General features: G+C 40.1%; 1 protein-coding gene across 15 annotated transcripts in view; it reads left to right on the top strand.

Annotated features, from left to right (window-relative positions):
• LTBP1 (latent transforming growth factor beta binding protein 1) overlaps positions 1-18,810 on the top strand; it is a 450,758-nt gene that overhangs the window by 336,031 nt on the left and 95,917 nt on the right. For all 15 annotated transcript variants that reach the window (XM_009442275.5, XM_515398.8, XM_063789991.1 and 12 more), the window contains 3 exons: positions 8,087-8,209; positions 15,342-15,464; positions 16,413-16,535. In XM_009442275.5, coding sequence (XP_009440550.2) covers positions 8,087-8,209; positions 15,342-15,464; positions 16,413-16,535 — 369 coding nt within the window. The remainder of the gene's footprint in view (positions 1-8,086; positions 8,210-15,341; positions 15,465-16,412; positions 16,536-18,810) is intronic.

Raw genomic sequence — 18,810 nt, 5'->3', positions numbered from 1 at the left:
TATCACATTCTTTTTTTTTTTTTGAGATGGAGTCTCACTCTTGTCGCCCAGGCTGGAGTGCAATGGCGTGATCTCGGCTCACTGCAACCTCCGCCTCCAGGGTTCAAGCGATTTTCCTGCATCAGCCTCCCGAGTAGCTGGGATTACAGGTGCCCGCCACCACGCTTGGCTAATTTTTGTATTTTTAGTAGAGATGGGGTTTCACCATGTTGGCCAGGCTAGCCTCGAACTCCTGACCTCAGGTGATCCACCCATCTCAGTCCCCGAAAGTGCTGGGATTACAGGCGTAAGCCACTGTGCCCGGGTCACATTCTTCTATATAACTATATTCTCTTTGGCTTTTTGAAGCTCATGTCATATAGTTTTTTAATTCTTCTTATGTCATTGGAGCATTCTCTTTTCTTTCTTTCATTTTTTTTTTTTTGAGACGGAGTCTCCCTCTGTTGCCCAGGGTGAAGTGCAATGGTGCGATCTTGGCTCACTGCAACCTCCACCTCCCGGGTTCAAGCAATTCTCCTGCCTCAGCCTCCTGAGTTGCTGGGATTACAGCTGCATGCCATTATGCCTGGCTAATTTTTGTATTTTTAGTAGAGATGGGGTTTCACCATGTTGGTCAGGCTGTTCTAGAACTCCTGACCTTGTGATCCACCTGCCTCAGACTCCCAAAGTGCTGGGATTACAGGCGTGAGCCACCGCACCTGGCCTTTTGGAGCATTCTTTTATGAATGTAAATAATTTTGTGGTTCCTGTTCAATATCTCCCATCCAAATACTAACTGGGCCCACCCTGCTTAGCTTCCAAGGTCAGACTAGATCGGGCACGTTCAGGGTGATATGTCTGTTGACTCCTTCCAACTTCTTAGTGTTCTTACTTAGCTGGAATATACTTCTTGGGAGCCATGATACTTCTCTGTAGGGTCATTAGTGATTCCTAACAAATGTTCAGGCATCTGTAATAATGCTGCTATTTCCATTCCTGTACTTTATTGTCTCTGCTCACCTTCACAAGGCAGAATATGCCACCTATTGGATATATGCAGCTAGCCTTTTGGGGGTTGTCTTGCTTGTAGTTCAGTTTGTGATAGAACTTGAGACCCAGTAACACAAAATTCTGAGATTTTGTCAGTGTAATCTTTCTTTTTTAATCCCTGATTAAGTTGAGAATGACTTTCTGACTCCCATTTAAACTCTGTGAATGTAGGTCTTGGGTATTTGAAGAATTTAGTATCATTCAATCTACTTGACAACTGATTAGCTACAGTCTTAACCAAGACCTGGCACAGAGAACTTGAAGAATAAACTTGGACAGAAAACATGGAGAACTCATTGTTCTAGAAGTTCTTTTCACACTAGGATTTATTTTCAGATTTGAAGATTCAATGTTAACTTTCATGGCTTATATGAATATTCATAGACTAATCCAAAATTGAAGACTTGGTACAGCGGGTATTTGTTTTATAGAAGATTGCAACTGAGTACAACATGTACCTTTTTCATATTTTATCTGCAAACATTAGCCTTATCCCTAAATTATTATATGCTAAAGGATGCTTCTAATCAATCACTAAGCTATTTATTGAGCTGTTGTCTGTGTATCTATATGCCAGAGAAGATTGGCAATTATAAAAACACCCACCCAAATGTCCAACAATGATAGACTGGATTAAGAAAACGTGGCACGTATACACCATGGAATACTATGCAGCCATAAAAAATGATGAGTTCATGTCCTTTGTAGGGACAGGGATGAAGCTGGAAACCATCATTCTCAGCAAACTATCGCAAGGACAAAAAACCAAACACCGCATGTTCTCACTCATAGGTGGGAATTGAACAATGAGAACACATGGACACAGGAAGGGGAACATCACACACCAGGACCTGTTGTGGGGTGGGGGGAGGGGGAAGGGATAGCATTAGGAGATATACCTAATGTTAAATGAAGAGTTAATGGGTGCAGCACACCAACATGGCACATGTATACATATGTAACAAACCTGCACGTTGTGCACATGTACCCTAAAACTTAAAGTATAATAAAAATAAAATAAAAACAACAACAACTTTTGAAAGCAGGCAGCATGGTTTGTGGGAACATTAATTATTATAACAAAATCCTTCTCATTATATAGTTTATGAAGGTTTTGACATGATGGCATCATTTGATCCTCACGGTAGTCATCTCTGTAGTACAAGTGTGGAAATTGATTCCCAAACAAGTGAATGGGCTAACTAAAGGTTATAGGTAATAAATATCAGAACTAGGATGTGACCTCTGATCTTTTTTCTCTAAATCCAGTGTTTTGTTCTATACAATGTCTCATGTACCCTTCGTGTACACGTAAGAAAACTAAAGAACAAAACAATATAATGAAGACAATAAGGAAAATAAAAGAGCATAGAAAGGAGAAAGCCACATGGGCTGGAATCATCCCTTGCAAGCAGCAGTAACAATGGCTTGGGGATTCTAGAGTTTGAGACAGCAAGTCTGCACCATATGTAGTGGCAGTTGAGTTTTGCTGAAAGATAAAATGCTACTTTGGAAAGGTGAGGTAGGAAGCCAATAATTTGGTGGGATTAGTGATTGGATTTTTCTGAGATCATCCTTGGCTCTTTATGTAGGATGTGCATAGCATTCATTGGTTCTTCTCCAGTTCTGCAAAGCTGTGATGATTCTTTGAGGATTATGTAACAAATGTTTGTCAGCAGCTCTGCTGCTACTACCACATATTTTAACTTCATCAGAATTGACAGAGGGGGTGTGAGATTCTGAGGATCTACTATACCTCAAATGCAGTTGAGGTGGTTTCATCACACTGGCTGGACCAACATCTGTCTCTCATTTTGCCATGCTTGCTTTTCTGCCAAATATGTTCTTCCATCTTCTTTAGTATAAAAGATTATGTGTGAAGAATAGTTGAGGAATCACTGGAGTAATGACACATTTGGGGTAGGGGATAATCCTGTGTTTTCATGTAGCTGTAGTGCTAGAATAAGATGCTTTATCCCTATCTCAAGTGGTACTCACTCACTGAAGCCTGTATTGGTGATTAAGGAACAAATTGAATTTGGATAGCCTTAGAGAAATAATTGGCTATGTTGACATACTCATCTCATTGAAAGTACAGGAAGTAACACAGGTAAATTACTGCTCCGGGACAAATTCTAGCCAACCCCAAGCAGCTGCTACATGAAATGTAAGTGAGCACAGGCTGGGGAGAACATGACTGGGTGACATCAGCCACTGAATACCCTCTGTACATGGTGGGCTATGCCCACCAGGGAGGGGCTTGAGACAGTCTGGTATGTTCCCAGGATATTAGGAAGGGAAATTTTAAATTTTAAAAGGTTCTTCACCCAGATGAATTACACCCCAAGGCAACGAGACAATGAGCCAGGTGGGATTACTGGCCAGCTGGGAGTCATCTCTGTGAAATTGTGGAGAATTGATAGTTACCAGAGGATACGGAGAGAGTAATGTTCTCATTTCCCCGCAAAAAGAAAAGAAGGTGGAGGCCAGGTGCGGTGGCTCATGCCTGTAATCTCAGCACTTTGGGAGGCCGAGGCGGGCAGATCACAAGGTCAGGAGATCGAGACCATCCTGGCTAACACAGTGAAACCCCGTCTCTATTAAAAATACAAAAAATTAGCCAGGTGTGCTGGCGGGCACCTGTAGTCCCAGCTACTCAGGAGGCTGAGGCAGGAGAATCGCTTGAACCCAGGAAGCAGAAGTTGCAGTGAGCCGAGATCGCACCACTGCTCTCCAGCCTGGGTGACAGAGCGAGACTCTGTCTCAAAAAAAAAAAAAAAAAGAAAAAAGAAAAGAAGGTGGAGTCTGGGAATTACTGACCACTGAGCTTCATGTTAATCTTGACAAAGAACTGTAGAATGCATGATTCAAATGATGAGATGAAACATTTTTAAAAGGAAGTGATGATTATAAGAACCAGTCAGGATTCGTTAAGGATAAATCATGCTAGACTGTCCTGACTGCCTTTCCTGATACAGTGATTAGATGAGTAGACCAGGAAATCCTGTGGGCATGGCACATCTAGTTTTCAACAATGTACTTGTTAGAGTCTCTCTGGGCACTGTAGATGAGAAGGATCAATTTGGATTGGGTGATAGGATAGTAAGATGGATGCATACATCTTTGAACTATCTGCCTACCAATTCTGACCTGATACCTCGGCAAGTTTCTTACCCTGGGAGGTTTAATTAATTCATTGAGTGGCAAATGCCAAATTGTTATGTCTCAAAAGCCCATTGGTAAATTATTTGAGATTTAGAATCCATCTTTCTTTTCTTTCTTTTTTTATTTTTTAAAGTGTCAAGGTCTTGTCCAGGCTGGAGTACAACAGCATGATCACAGCTCACTGCAGTCTCTAACTCCCGGGCTCCAGTGATTCTCCTGCCTCAGCCTCCCAAGTAGCTGGGACTACAGGCACGCACCACCACACTCAGCTAATTTAAAAAAAAATTTTGTGTGTGGAGACAGGGGCTTGCTGTGGTGGCCAGACTGGTCTCAAACTCTTGTCCTCAAGCAGTCCTCCCACCTCAGCCTCCTGAGTTTCTAGGATTATAGACAAGAGCCACCACACCTGGCTAGAACCAATTTTTTAATCAACACTGTTTTTTATTATATTTCCTAACAGATAAAACGCAAAGGCCTGTTGAACTCATTATGTATATGCACTGGAAGAATTTGGGTAATATGAACATTCTGTAAGACCATATCTTAGAGTAAGACAAATTTTGAGCTCTACCATGAAAACCAGAGGCATAATCATCTCCCTCTGCTTCAGGGAAAAGGCAACCATGGGGTGGATGGTGCGGTGGGTAGGCACCACCTGCTTCCTTCATAACCCATTTTGTGTTGCTGTAACAGAACACCTTGAGACTAGGTCATTTATGAAGAAGAGAGTTTTATTTATTTAGCTCATGGTTCTGGAGACTGGCAAATTCAAGATCAGATGGCCACTTCTGGTGAGAGCCTTGTGCTGCGTCTTAATATGCTGGAGAAGTGGCAGGTGAAGCAAGTGCATGCAAAGAGAGCAAAACACAGAGGCAACCTCACTTTATAACAATCCACTCTCTTGGGAACAATTTCATTCCCACGAGAACTAACCCAGTCTCGAGAGAAAGACATTCATCTATCTTAATGAACTAATCACCTCTTAAAAGCACAACTTCCCTATGCTGCCACCTTGACAACCAAGCCTCAACATGAGTTTTAGCAGGGACAAACCATTTTCAAAGCATAGCACTTCTTATGGCATTGATGGGAGATCTTCCCAAGGGTTGGAAGCTAGAACTGTGGGGGCCAAGCCTTCTGCTGTCATTACCACCCAGGGCCCCACAAGTTTGTGTCCTTGACTAAACTGAAGAACACTGAAAGTCATTGAAGGTTTTTAAAGTAGAGGAGCCAACACCATTTATCAGATTTGTATTTTAGAAAAAAGTTTATTCTGTCTGCAAGCTGGATAATGGATTAGAGAAGCCAAGTCTTAGAAAAACAAATTAAAAGACTGTGGCAGTAACTCGGGTGAGAAAGAATGAAAGTAGGTGATTTGAGAGATATTTGAAAGGCAGATTGGTATGCCTGGGCAATAACAATGTGAGGAAAGAGGGAGAGTAAAAATAAGGACTCAGGTTTCTGACTTGGGCATTTGAGTAGATAATGATACTAGATATTGGTATGAAAAATAACATAAAGAAAAGACAGAGGAGGGGTCAGTTTTGGCCATAAAGACTCAGAGGTACCTGGGGGACATCAAGGAGATGTCCAGTAGACTTACCAGCTGGATGCATGCTTCTACAGTTTAGGAGAGAAATCTGGGCCAACGATACAATGCTGAATTAATTTTACACTATTTGCATCCACCAAGAGTTTTTACGTGTGGTTGCTCTCTGGAGACCTTCCTTCTTTGTAGAGATTCTTTAGTGATATTTTACTGTCTTGCTATTTTCTCAGGAGCATAGTCTCATTAAGGCAATGTACTTTGAGTTCAAACTGTTCTGTCTACGGTGATTGGCTTGACAGAATTCTGGTTCCATGCAATTATGTCTATAATAAGTAAAGAAAGAATAAACACATCAGGCTACCCTAGATATTTCAAGGCATTCTGCTTCATCATTAATCATGAGTAGCCTAGAAAAATAGAAGTTTTATAAGTATCTCCTAAATGGTAATCTGCAGTGTCTGTGAATTTACTTTACCTAGAGAAAGTATGGTCTTAGAAATTGATTTTGCTGTTATATTCTACAGCCTTATAAATCACTTTCCCTGGTGCATGAATAATTAAAGAGAGCAATCCATACATTTCTGAGCTTGTTAACATTTTTGAAACAAAACCAGATATAAACATGACATTTTCCTGTTGCTGTCTGGAATTTCTATGCCTGGTGTCTAGGCTCATTCCCATTATTTACTTTGGCTCCAATGCTTGGCTTCTTCTTTCAAGTTGTTTGCCTTCAGTGTTTACAGAAGTGGATTCCCACAACCAAGGAAAGGGTGGTTAATGAGTCAGTCTGGAAGTGCTATTTTTGTTGTCGTGGACTAGAGTCAGTTCACCATAATTAGTGATATTTTGTGAAAGCAACGCAGAGCACCTAGGCGGTGACATTTCCTTGGCTCTTCTCAGTATGCGCAGGGAACACACCCGTGTGCACACTCACAGATACGTGTTTGCCACATTTTAGTACAACTCTGTTTCTGCATTCAACTATAAGAAAGAATACAGTCTTAATACAATGCAAATGCATGCAATCTAGACTCTGGGTTTGTATTGTCAGTGTGCTTGTGACTGCCTTAAGAGGGTAGAAAGCTTTGCTGCTTTCGTGGTGTAGTGAGCATTGAAAAGTGAAACAGATGCTGTCATGTGTCTTTTCCTCCTTGTTTGCCTGGCTTAGGCTTAAGATGCTTTGATTATGTTATAGACCCCTATAAGATTAAGCCTAATTGTGTTATTGTATGTGTAGTTTTAGCATTTTGTGATTTAAGTTTTTCCTTTTTAAGTTTTTGCTTATTGATACCTCACTAGTGTCTGTCACTGCGACATACAGTGGACCTACCCAGGGCCATTCAAATGGAGCACAGAACTTACATGTTTATTTATTTTTGAAAAATAGTAATATATAGTAGGAACTTAATATTTTTTAATGAAGTAAATTTTAGATGATTATTTTCAATATAAATGCTGTGTTAGCAAATAATAAAAACAAACATCAGTTCATACATTCTCTCTTTCTTTAACTGTTTCTATCACTAGATTTAACTTTGCCTGTGACAGAAACTTGCAGTCAGGTTAAAAGGATAGGCTTGGGTTCAAATCTCAGAACCACCATTTTCTGTGTGGCGTTGGGCTGGTTATTGAAATTCTCTAAGCTTCAGTTCCTTCCTCCATAAAATGGTTGGCCCATAAGGATTTTGTTCGGATTAAATGAGATGATGTATGTAAAGCTTTTAATGCCCACATGTAGCAAGTGCTTGATAAAGATTAGGTGCTATTATTATTATCTACCTCTTCAGCCTGTGCCCTACCTTCAAACTTGTGTTTGTCCCTTAGATTACTTGGTTTTTATCATATGGATTCACTGCCATTTTAGAGCTTTTTATTGGACTCTTTTTCACCTTTCTGTTAAAACTTCTCTGTGATTTCTCTGGGTCATGAGTCATATCTTTTGCTTTTGTGAACTCTCCCATCCTATTGAATTCATCAGTTTCCAAAATAGACCTCAACCCATCTTTGGTTCTTTGGAAAATTCTTTCTTGTAGAGATGTTGCACTAAATCTGCCATCTCTTCCTTCCTCCCCCCTACAACAAGCCATCTTTACTTCTTGAATTTATTCATAGAGCATATTTGGTTCTGAGTTACTTTCAGAAGGTAAGTTAAAGTATAGAACCGTCATCCATTTAGCTCACGACAAGCTGCTTTTTCTCCTTTGGGCTAATTTAAAAGTTTATCTTTAAGAATCTGCCTGGTCTTCTGAAGGTCTACTGTTTCCATTTCTAACCAAATTTAACTTTATCCATGTTTTCTTTTTCTTCTTTTTTTGTTCTTTCCATTACGCAACATTCTTCAAGATGTGGACGAGTGCCTGGAACCAAACGTCTGCACAAATGGTGATTGTTCCAACCTTGAAGGCTCCTACATGTGTTCATGCCACAAAGGCTATACCCGGACTCCGGACCACAAGCACTGTAGAGGTAAATACTGTGATCAAGTTTCCCATTTTTATTTAAACTTCATTTAAATATAGATTAGAGCAATTAGCCTTAGAAAAGGGAACCCTGCTACCTGTGTTTATTTTGACCGAGCGACTTAGAGCACATATTGGTTGGCTTGGCTGAAAGTGGCTCCTTGCTGTGGTTAAATACAGAGCATATCTATTTACATAAAGGGAAACAATGTATTTTTAGAGAGTGTCTGTGAGCCACAGATCTGTTCATCTAAATTTTTTTTTCTCATTATAAAAGCAATACACGCAGTTGCACAACTCTGTGAATATATTAAAAACCATTGAATTGTACATTTTAAATGGAATTGTATAGCATGTGAATTATTTCTGAATAAAATTGATATGAAAGAAACCAATATACACTCATTTTAGAAAATTTAGCAAATAGAGAAAAAAGAAAAGTAACAATCTCACATCATGTCATTAATGAATATTCATATTTCGTGGATGTTGTATATAAAGATGTTGTTCTATGTAGAATTTTATATCTTGCTTTTTGCCATTTAATAGTATACCTACCATAAGTGTTTTACATTCCATTCATAACTTTTTTTCAAACGTTATTTTTAGAGGCTGCACAATATTCTAGTATATTCCTATATCACAGTTTTCTTGCTCTTCTTTAGGTATTGAGCAAACAAAAAATTTTCAGCTTCTCTTTAGTGAACAAAACTGGTACAGGTCTTTTTTTTTTTTTTTTTTTTTTTTTGTGCTGAAGTCTCACTGTGTTGCCCAGGCTAGAGTGCAGTGGCATGATCTTGGCTCATTGCAACCTCCACCCTCCAAGTTCAAGTGATTCTCCTGCCTCAGCCTCCCGAGTAGCTGGGATTACAGGCGCACGCCACCACGCCTGACTAATTTTTGTTTGTTTGTTTGTTTCTTTGTTTTGGGTGTTTTTTTGAGGTGGAGTCTTGCTCTCTCCCCCAGGCTGGAGTGCTGTGGCGTGATCTCGACTCACTGCAACCCCTGCCTCCTGGGTTCTAGCGATTCTCCTGCCTCAGCCTCCTGAGTAGCTGGGATTACAGGTGCCTCCCACCATGCCCAGCTAATTTTTGTATTTTTAGTAGACACAGGGTTTCACCATGTTGGGCAGGCTGGTCTTGAATGCCTGACCTCGGGTGATCTGCCCACCTTGGCCTCCCAAATTGCTGAGATTACAGGCGTGAGCCACCACACCTGGCTAGGTCTGTTTTAAAAATAAACTTTTGTCTGAACTTTAGAATTATTTCCTTATTCATAAAAGTGGAATTATTGGGTAAAAAAATTTTTTTTTTTTTTTTTTTGGAGACAGAGTCTTGCTCTGTCGCCCAGGCTAGAGTGCAGTAGTACGATCTTGGCTCACTGCAACCTCCGCCTCCCAGGTTCAAGCGATTCTCCTGCCTCAGCCGCCTGAGTAGCTGGGACTACAGGCACCTGCCATCATGCCCAGCTAATTTTTGTATTTTTAGTAGAGATGAGGTTTCACCATATTGGTCAGGCTGGTCTTGAACTCCTGACCTTTTGATCCACCCGCCTCAGCCTCCCAAAGTGCTGGGATTACAGACATGAGCCACCACGCCTGGCAAAAATGTTCTGAATTTTTTTACTATTTGGTTTTTTTTTTAATTGGCATGTAATAATTGTCCATATTGTACATATTTATGGGGCACACAGTGATGTTTTGATACATATATTGTATCATGGTCTTTTTACTATTTTTACAGGAGAACATTCTCATTTCAAATATATATTTATTTTAATTCTAAAAAGGTTTAATTTTTTTTATATGTTCATTCCCTTTAGTGATTCTCTGAACACTTCTAATTTTTAAACATTTATTTTATATACTTAACATTTATATTTGTTTTTAAAATTTCCATTAATATTATTTCTCATTTATCAGGCTTTTTATTTGTTTAATCAATGTATACGAACTCTTTATATATGTAATACATATATAAACGTATGTACATGTGGCCGGACACAGCACTTTGGGAGGCCCAAGGCAGATGGATCACCTGAAGTCAGGAGTTCGAGACCAGCTTGGCCAACGTGGTGAAACCCTGTCTCTACTAAAAATACAAAAATTAGCCAGGCTTGGTGGCATGCGCATGTAATCCCAGCTACTTAGGAGGCTGAGACACAAGAATCACTTGAACCCGAGAAGCAGAGGTTGCAGTGAACTGAGATCGTGCCACTGCACACCAGCCTGAGTGATAGAGCAAGACTCAAAATAGAGTCTCAATGATAATAATAATAATAATAATAAATATGTGTACATTACGTATACATTTTTGGTGGTACACTGTTGTAATTTCTCCAAGGCTTCCCTAATTTTTCTTTTTATGATTTTTAAAAAATTTTTTCTTATGGCCAAATCTGTGGATTTTTTTCTTTTCTGCTTACTTTTACATCTAAAAGTATGTTCTAGCAAAGGGTAAAAGAGGAAATAAGTAAACATTTTCTTCTTAAGTGTCTTGATGTAAGTGAAGGATCTAGGGTGATAATTAATTTCTCACTATGGTAGGCAAGTAGTAAATGAATACCCTGGTATCCTATAAGAATCGAGGCCTCTTCCACTGGCAGTAGGGAACATGCAGGCATCTGGATTTGATGCCTTGCTCCCATAATACAACAGAGCAACAGTGGATCTTGGCCACTCCTAGTGGAACATCTAACGTGGGCACACCTCCATTTCTCCTGGTCCCTTCTCTTTTGGCTCACATCCACAGTTTCCTACTGATTCCTTAAGCCAGGCATCTCCTCAGACCAAATTAAATATGAGAAGCATCTGAAAGGTATTATTTCTTCCCCCATACACTGGATCAATGGTGGATGAGGATCTCAAGCCTTAGGAGTCATGGTTAATCTTTGATTGCTATATCTAGTTTATTTTCATATCCTGCCATTTTATCTTCTTTCATCCTAATCTGCCTAATTTTTTTCATCTGCTTGTTGATAAAAACTCTTGTAATCTGTCCTCCTCTTTCATAGTCCAAACTTACTTGTCACAGTTGCATTCTTCAGCTAGCATTCTCTGACCTATCCAAATCAATGTCACAACTGCCCTGTGAAGATTCTTCACAGGGCAGTACTTGGACCCAAGTACTTGTTCAAGATTATCCTGCCTTTCATATTCGTCTTCTTCCTCACTGCTTACCTGATGTGGCTCTTCCAGTGGTTCATGGTATGACCTTGGGTGAATAATCTCAGGTTTCCAGACACTGTGTCATCCCTAAAATTAGGGGATCAGACTCTCTAATGGGATGCTCAAAGTAGCACATGTTGAATGAATGGCTCATTACCACTGTCTTGCTCTTGGCTGTTGCCATCCCAGCTGAGCCTGGAAAAGATTGGTTGGGGAGACAAGACAACTAACAGCACTCTAATATCCAAGATTGTAATATATATATAATGTCTAAAGTCTAGTATTTAGTTTTGTTTTTTTAAAAAAAGGCAGCATATCGGATGCTAGTCCTGATGCGTAGAAGCTGTGTGAGCTTGGATAAGTTACGGTATCTTACTTCACTAAGCCTTACTTTTCTCATCTGCAAATAAAAGGGAACAATAATGGTACCTGCTAGAGTTGATATGAGGATTGCAGGAAATAATACAGGGACAGAGATCATGTAGAGAGAATGAGTTAATGCAGGGGCAGAGCATGACATGGTGGTGGTGGTGTTTGCTAAATTAGAGGCATAAACAAAGTTTCGTTAAAGCCAAGAAGTGTGTGGCTAACTCTGCTTGTGTGCGTCTGGGAAAGCTTCACAAAGGTATTGCTATTTGCACTTAGTCTTGAAGTACTGAATACAAAGGGGAGTAAAACTTGGCAGGCAGAGGAAACAGCATATGCCAAAGCTTAGAGGTGAGAAAGGGCTATTACTTCCACTTGGCATTTAACCTTGACCTCTACTCCGATTCCAATGGCGTCTTCCCATTACAGCCTGCGATGCATTAACTCATTCTTCCCACATGATCTCTGTCCCTGTATTATTTCATGCAATCCTCATATCAGCTCTAGTAGGAAGCATTATTGTTCCCTTTTTTTTGCAGATGAGAAAGCTCACACAGCTTCTACACGTCAGAGCTAGGATCTAATATACTGCTTTATTTATTTATTGAGATGGAGTCTCGCTCTGTCGCCCAGGCTGGAGTGCAGTGGTGCGATCTCGGCTCACTGCAACCTCCGCCTCCCAGGTTCAAGTGATTCTTCTGCCTCAGCCTCCTGGGCAGCTGGGACTACAGGCACATGCCATCACACCTGGCTAATTTTTGTATTTTTAGTAGAGATGGGGTTTCACCATGTTAGCCAGGATGGTCTCCTGACCTTGTGATCCGCCCACCTCGGCCTCCCAAAGTGCTGGTATTACAAGCATCAGCCATTACGCCCGGCCCTGCCTTTTCAAAACAAAACAAAACAAAACAAAAACAAAAAACTAAACACTGGACTTTATTTGGATTTCACAAGTTTTTCCAGGCACGTCCTCTTTCTGTTCCAGGATCCAATCCAGGATACTACACTGCATTTAGTTGTCTTGTCTCCCCAATGAATCTTTCCCTAGTTTTCATGATCTTATCTGTCTTAAAGAGTATAGGCCAGACTCCTGTAGCTTTTCCCCACTCTGGATCCATCTGATGTTTTTCTCATGATTAAACTGGGGTCATGGGTTTTTGGGAAGAAGAACACAGAGGTGAAAGGCCCTGGTCCTCACATAATGTCAGGTGTACATTCACATGTCAGGGGTGTGTGATATTCTTGGCACAAAAGAAAGAAGACATTTGTCCAGCATTCCTATTTTATTAGAAAGCTTTCTTTTGGCTCAGAAATGCTATCCCTCATTAGAAAAGAAAAATATTTTTATCCCTAGAATTAATCTATCTTTGTTCCCTTGGTCATTTTAAAGACCCAAAGATCACCTTGTTCAAGATAACTGTGTTGCCTCAAGTTATTCCAAGTGTATGTGTCATTACTTGTCATGAATTACTCCTGACATTCTTAGCAACATAAATGAGTGAGTTACGTAAGATGTCTGGCATAGCCTGACAGTCCTTGGAATGGAGGGTCTATCTCTGTTGCAGACATCTTCACATGGGAATGCTTAATTTGTTGTCTTCTATGAGAAAGTCAAAAAGATTCCAAAGCACTAAAAATGTTGTCAGATGTTATGTGAGATCCAGCCAGCTACAAGAACTATTGTTGGTCTTCAGTTCGTGAACTGACATCTCAAGTATTTTATAGAATGTGCTAAAAGAAAATAGTGACGTAGGCTGATCTTTGCTGGCAACCATTCCTAAAGCTAAGAGACTTACAGTGTTTGAAAGGTATAAAATAATCTTTAAAATGAAAGTTACCTTGTTTAATTTCTCTATGGACAGACAATATTGGCAGCCAGGAATTATTTATAAATCAAAGAGACCGAGAACACAATTGGTAAAACAAAAGTTTTTAATCAACTAAAGTAATTGCTATGAAATATTAAATAAAATAAGAAACAAATTTTTGAACTCCAATTACATTAATACTTTGTGTGAGCTATTTCAGGAAACTATTTCAATATTTCAGTAGCAATTTCAACTATTTCAGGAAGGGATAACCTGATACCTTGCTTATATCTGGATACATTTTAAAAGTTAATGCCCCATTAGAGGTTAAGAAATGAAACTTTGCGGCCAGGTGTGGTGGCTAACGCCTGTAATCCTAGCACTTTGGGAGAACGAGGCAGGCGGATCATGAGGTCAAGAGATCAAGACCATCCTGGCCAACATGGTGAAACTCCCTCTCTACTAAAAATACAAAAATGAGCTGGGCGGGAGGCTGAGGCAGGAGAATCGCTTGAACCCGGGAGACGGAGGTTGCAGTGAGCCGAGATAGTGCCACTGCACTCCAGCTTGGCGACAGAGCGAGACTCTGTCTCAAAAAAAAAAAAGAAGTTTTGCTCAGGAGAAACAGATAATTGTCAATAATACTTGAGTGAAAGGCCTATACAGTTAATTGAGTTTTCCTGGCAGACACTTTTAGATGCATTTTAAATAAGAAAATTTGAAGAAAACAACAGTCATACATTGATCTATAGGACATGGTTTTTAAAAAACAAATCCCCCTATTTTATTTAATACTCCCTTTAGATTAGGGCTCCTTTCTCCTCCTGTGAGTATAGGGCTAAAGTGTTTTATATCTATTCCCTTCGGTAATCTTCACAACAAACCTGTCATGTAGGTGATGAAGATCAGTTGTACCTACCATGTTTTAATAATCATAAACTCTTATAAGTTGGCTAGCCATTCAGCAGAACATTCTGAGGCTGTATTTGCACTGACAAGGCAAGACAGAATTATCTGCTGAGGCCAGACCAATATAATGGCCAAACAAAAACATCTGGAAGACTCTACTCTTACCAGACGTGTTCAAGTTATTGATGAAGCCAGTCCTTTGCTTCAGTTGTATAACTTCGTATACATGACATTTTCTAGGACACTTATTAAGAATTATCTTCTTTCTCAGTTAGTGATTTTATCTTGTCAAAGCATGTTTAAAAATCCTCACTTATCACTTTCTCCTTTGGTATTCAGCAGTCATCATAATACTACCATTTCTCTTGGCTTTCCTTGTTACTTTGAAAATGAGCCAGAGTTCTTTATACAACTGTTTGGCCTTATAGTTCAACTTCTAGACAAAGTAGAATTATCTGTTTCCTTCCATAACTGCTTATGTTTTTGGTTTTGTTTTTCAAATTCCTAGTCGAGTTTTCCTTCTGACTTCTTTCATGCAACTAAACAGGTCTACAAACTGTCTGAGTGACATTATATTACATCAGGTTCTGCCTTCTGTTTGCAGCTCGAAAATATTTCATGTTGTATTCCAAGACACTGATGGCGAGGAGTATGATTATTATAAGTAGCTAATTGATTTATTGTCTATTTTTAGTTATTTCTGTTCTATAGATCAGTATACTGAGGTTGATACAACAGCATGGGTGGAGTGATACATACTAAAGTGTGTAGTGCCAGACATAAGAAGTACTATTATTTTTGTTACACTAACCCCAGAATGCATTGCAGGGAGCACTGCATTCTCCTGGGTAGTCTCTTTTTCAGAAAAATTGCCGTTGTTGTGTTTGCAGATATTGATGAATGTCAGCAAGGGAATCTATGCGTAAACGGGCAGTGCAAAAATACCGAGGGCTCCTTCAGGTGCACCTGTGGACAGGGGTACCAGCTGTCGGCAGCTAAAGACCAGTGTGAAGGTAAGAGGATAGTAACATGAACTACTGAAACTTCAGCTTAAAGCTCCTGGTCTGAAAAAGGTACGCTCAATCAAGTGAGTTTACCTTTTAAAAATTACCCAGATAATTGCATTATAGTGCCAGAAAGCCAGGACTTAAACATAAGTTAGGAAAGTCAATAAAACAAGATTGAAGACAGTTAAATTTGAAAACCTATGGCATTAGCTATCAATGGCTAGGCATTAGTATTAAGAAGAAAAATTATTGCTCTCTGTGTAATTCTTTACTACAGAAGGTAATTTCCATTTAAACATGTAAATTAATTTAAAGGTTTTATATACTTGGATTTCAGCAATTAGAAAGTCATTATATCGGGCTGCTTTATGCTGTGGAATGTTAATAACCTTAATTTTTGTATTTAACGTTGAAAAATTTTGTCTTTTAAAAAAATCGCTAAAGAAGACTTCTCAATAAAACTGTAATAATGTCCCCCTTAGAGATAAAGTTTGCAAAATATGTTCTGTTCCTACAGGTGATAGTGAGGATTCTGGATTTGCTAGGGTTGACCTTAGACTTTTTAAAGAAACATTTCATTGAATTGCGCACAGAAATACTTCACTTCCCAATAAGTATGTGCTTCCTGAACTTGAAGATATTATGATCTCACCTGTGTCAACCACAAGTGTCCAGAGTTCTTGAGAGGAAACACCATTTCTTATTTAAGAACAGAATCCACACTGTATAAGGCCATTGTTTCATAAAGAAACAATATCCACGTCTTCATGTACACTCTGAATATTTGAGAAGCAAAAAAGTCTCCTGAGATAGTATTACAAAAGCGACAATACATGATGGTCATTACTTGTATCAACATTGTCTTTCTAGAATTTACACTGATCCAATTGAGACTGATTGAAAATGTTTTTGAAGCACCACTTCTACAGTTTCTTTGTATTCTCTTGCTCATAGACATTGATGAATGCCAGCACCGTCATCTCTGTGCTCATGGGCAGTGCAGGAACACTGAGGGCTCTTTTCAATGTGTGTGTGACCAGGGTTACAGAGCATCTGGGCTTGGAGACCACTGTGAAGGTAAGAATTGCTCCTGATTTCAGAATCATAAAATGCCCAGATCGGAGGGAAATCTGGGCATCATCTCAGCCTTGATCTTTGAACCTCATCTCTTGATTTCATAGTGAAGACATTAGGTCCCTGCAAAGTGTCTTCCCCGGGGTCACACAAATAATTCAAAGAAGGGAGTAGAGTCCAGATTATCTTTGCACTGCTTGGAGCTGTCTTTTAGACTTGTGCCAGCCAAAGGCATAAAAGAATCAGTTTAACTTTACCAGCTATAGATGGTTTATACTGGGTACATAGTTCTGAACTGTAACACCTTATTTATGCAGAACCAACTTCTAAATGTTCCAAATAAGTAAATACAACTTAATTTTCCAGGTAATTAGAAGGTTTTTCAGAGCCAAACATCAATTCAGTTTTTGGCTTTTTGCATAAAATATTTCTGAAAGATTTCCCACATGTCCAGTATCGTGCAGTCATCAACCACTTTCACTACTTGTTTGGCTAAGAAGGTCTCTGCAGTGGTTGGGTGACTGAACCAGGCCTGCTTATGGAGCGGGGAATATCTTCTCCCAGTGGGCTTCTTTTTCACTTTTACCACCAGTTTGTCACTTGTGACCTTTCTCTGTGTTCATTGTCCACCTAAGTAACAAGCTTTTTCCCAGCCCACCTGAGGCTTTGCTGCATTTAGAGCCTGTCAGTTGTGAAACCAGAAATATGCATGTTGGCAGGGTTGTGTCTCCCATGCAGGGTCCAAGTTTTTGAAGGAGGGTCTGAACCCCACCTTTGTGAGAAGTGGATGAGCCTTTTGGTGAATGGTTTCATGACACACACATTTCAGCAGCCCCAGATCCTTTTTCACTACCAGTCCAGTTGATTGGGAAAGATCTATTGTCATTTACAGCATCTACATTTCTGACCAGAGAACTTGGCAGAAGCAGTCACAAGTGGCTGAGCCCCGTATCCTCCTGCTGCTGGGAGTGTAAATGACCCAACCCTCGGGAAGGCAATTTTGGCAGCGTTTTAAAGGCCTTAAAGTGTATACTGTTAATGAATCAGTGAATCAACTTCTGAGATTTTATCCTAAGGTGATCATGTTCCTCAAAGAGTTAATAACACCAGTGAAAAGTTATAATCAATATTCCTATTGAGGCCGGGCGTGGTGGCTCACGCCTGTAATCCCAGCACTTTGGGAGGCCAAGGGGGGCGGATCACCTGAGGTCAGGAGTTAATGAATCAGTAAATCAACTTCTAAGATTTTATCCTAAGGTGATCATGTTCCTCAAAGAGTTAATAACACCAGTGAAAAGTTGTAATCAATATACCTATTGAGGCCAGATGTGGTAGTTCATGCCTGTAATTCCAGCACTTTGGGAGGCCAAGGCGGGCGGATCATCTGAGATCAGGAGGTCGAGACCAGCCTGGCCAACATGCTGAAACCCTGTCTCTACTAAAAAAATACAAATATTAGCTGGGCGTGGTGGCGGCCAGCTAATATTTTTATACATACACACACACACACATACACATACACACACACAAACACACACACGCACACACACCCCTATTGAGAAATAGGTCAGATAAGTGATAATATAAGATGTGACTATGTATGAAAAAGTTGTGTTTTAGGAACTCTCTAATATATGGGTAAATGATAATGATTCTAGATAGTGGCATCGCAAGGTGGGAGGGTTGGTGGTGTTGGAGGGAGACATTTATGGAAGAATCTATTCTAGAACTAAGTGACTGGTAAGGTATATTCTAGGGCAGTGGTCCCCAACTTTTTTTGGCACACAGGGACCAGTTTCGTGGAAGCCAGTTTTTCCCTGGACGGGGTTGAGGGGATGGTTTCAGGATGAAACTGTCCCACCTCAGATCATCAGGCATTAGTTAGATTCTCTTTTTTTTTTTTTTTTTGAGACGGAGTCTCACTCTGTCACCCAGGCTGAGGGCAGTGGCGCGATCTCAGCTCACTGCAAGCTTCGCCTCCCGGGTTCACACCATTCTCCTGCCTCAGCCTCCCGAGTAGCTGGGACTACAAGCGCCTGCCACCATGCCCGGCTAATTTTTTTGTATTTTTAGTAGAGACATGGTTTCACCGTGTTAACCTGGATGGTCTTGATCTCCTGACCTCGTGATCCGCCCATCTCGGCCTCCCAAAGTGCTGGGATTACAGGCGTGAGCCACCGCGCCTGGCCTGCATTAGTTAGATTCTCATAAGGAGCATGCAACCTATATCCCTCACATGCGCTGTTCACAAGAGGGTTCGCCCTCCTATGAGAATCGA

This window comes from Pan troglodytes, chromosome 12, assembly GCF_028858775.2.
Source record: "Pan troglodytes isolate AG18354 chromosome 12, NHGRI_mPanTro3-v2.0_pri, whole genome shotgun sequence".
NCBI lineage: Eukaryota > Metazoa > Chordata > Mammalia > Primates > Hominidae > Pan > Pan troglodytes.
The sequence above is the reverse complement of the archived record's forward strand: the minus strand, read 5'-3'. Positions and strand labels throughout refer to the sequence as shown.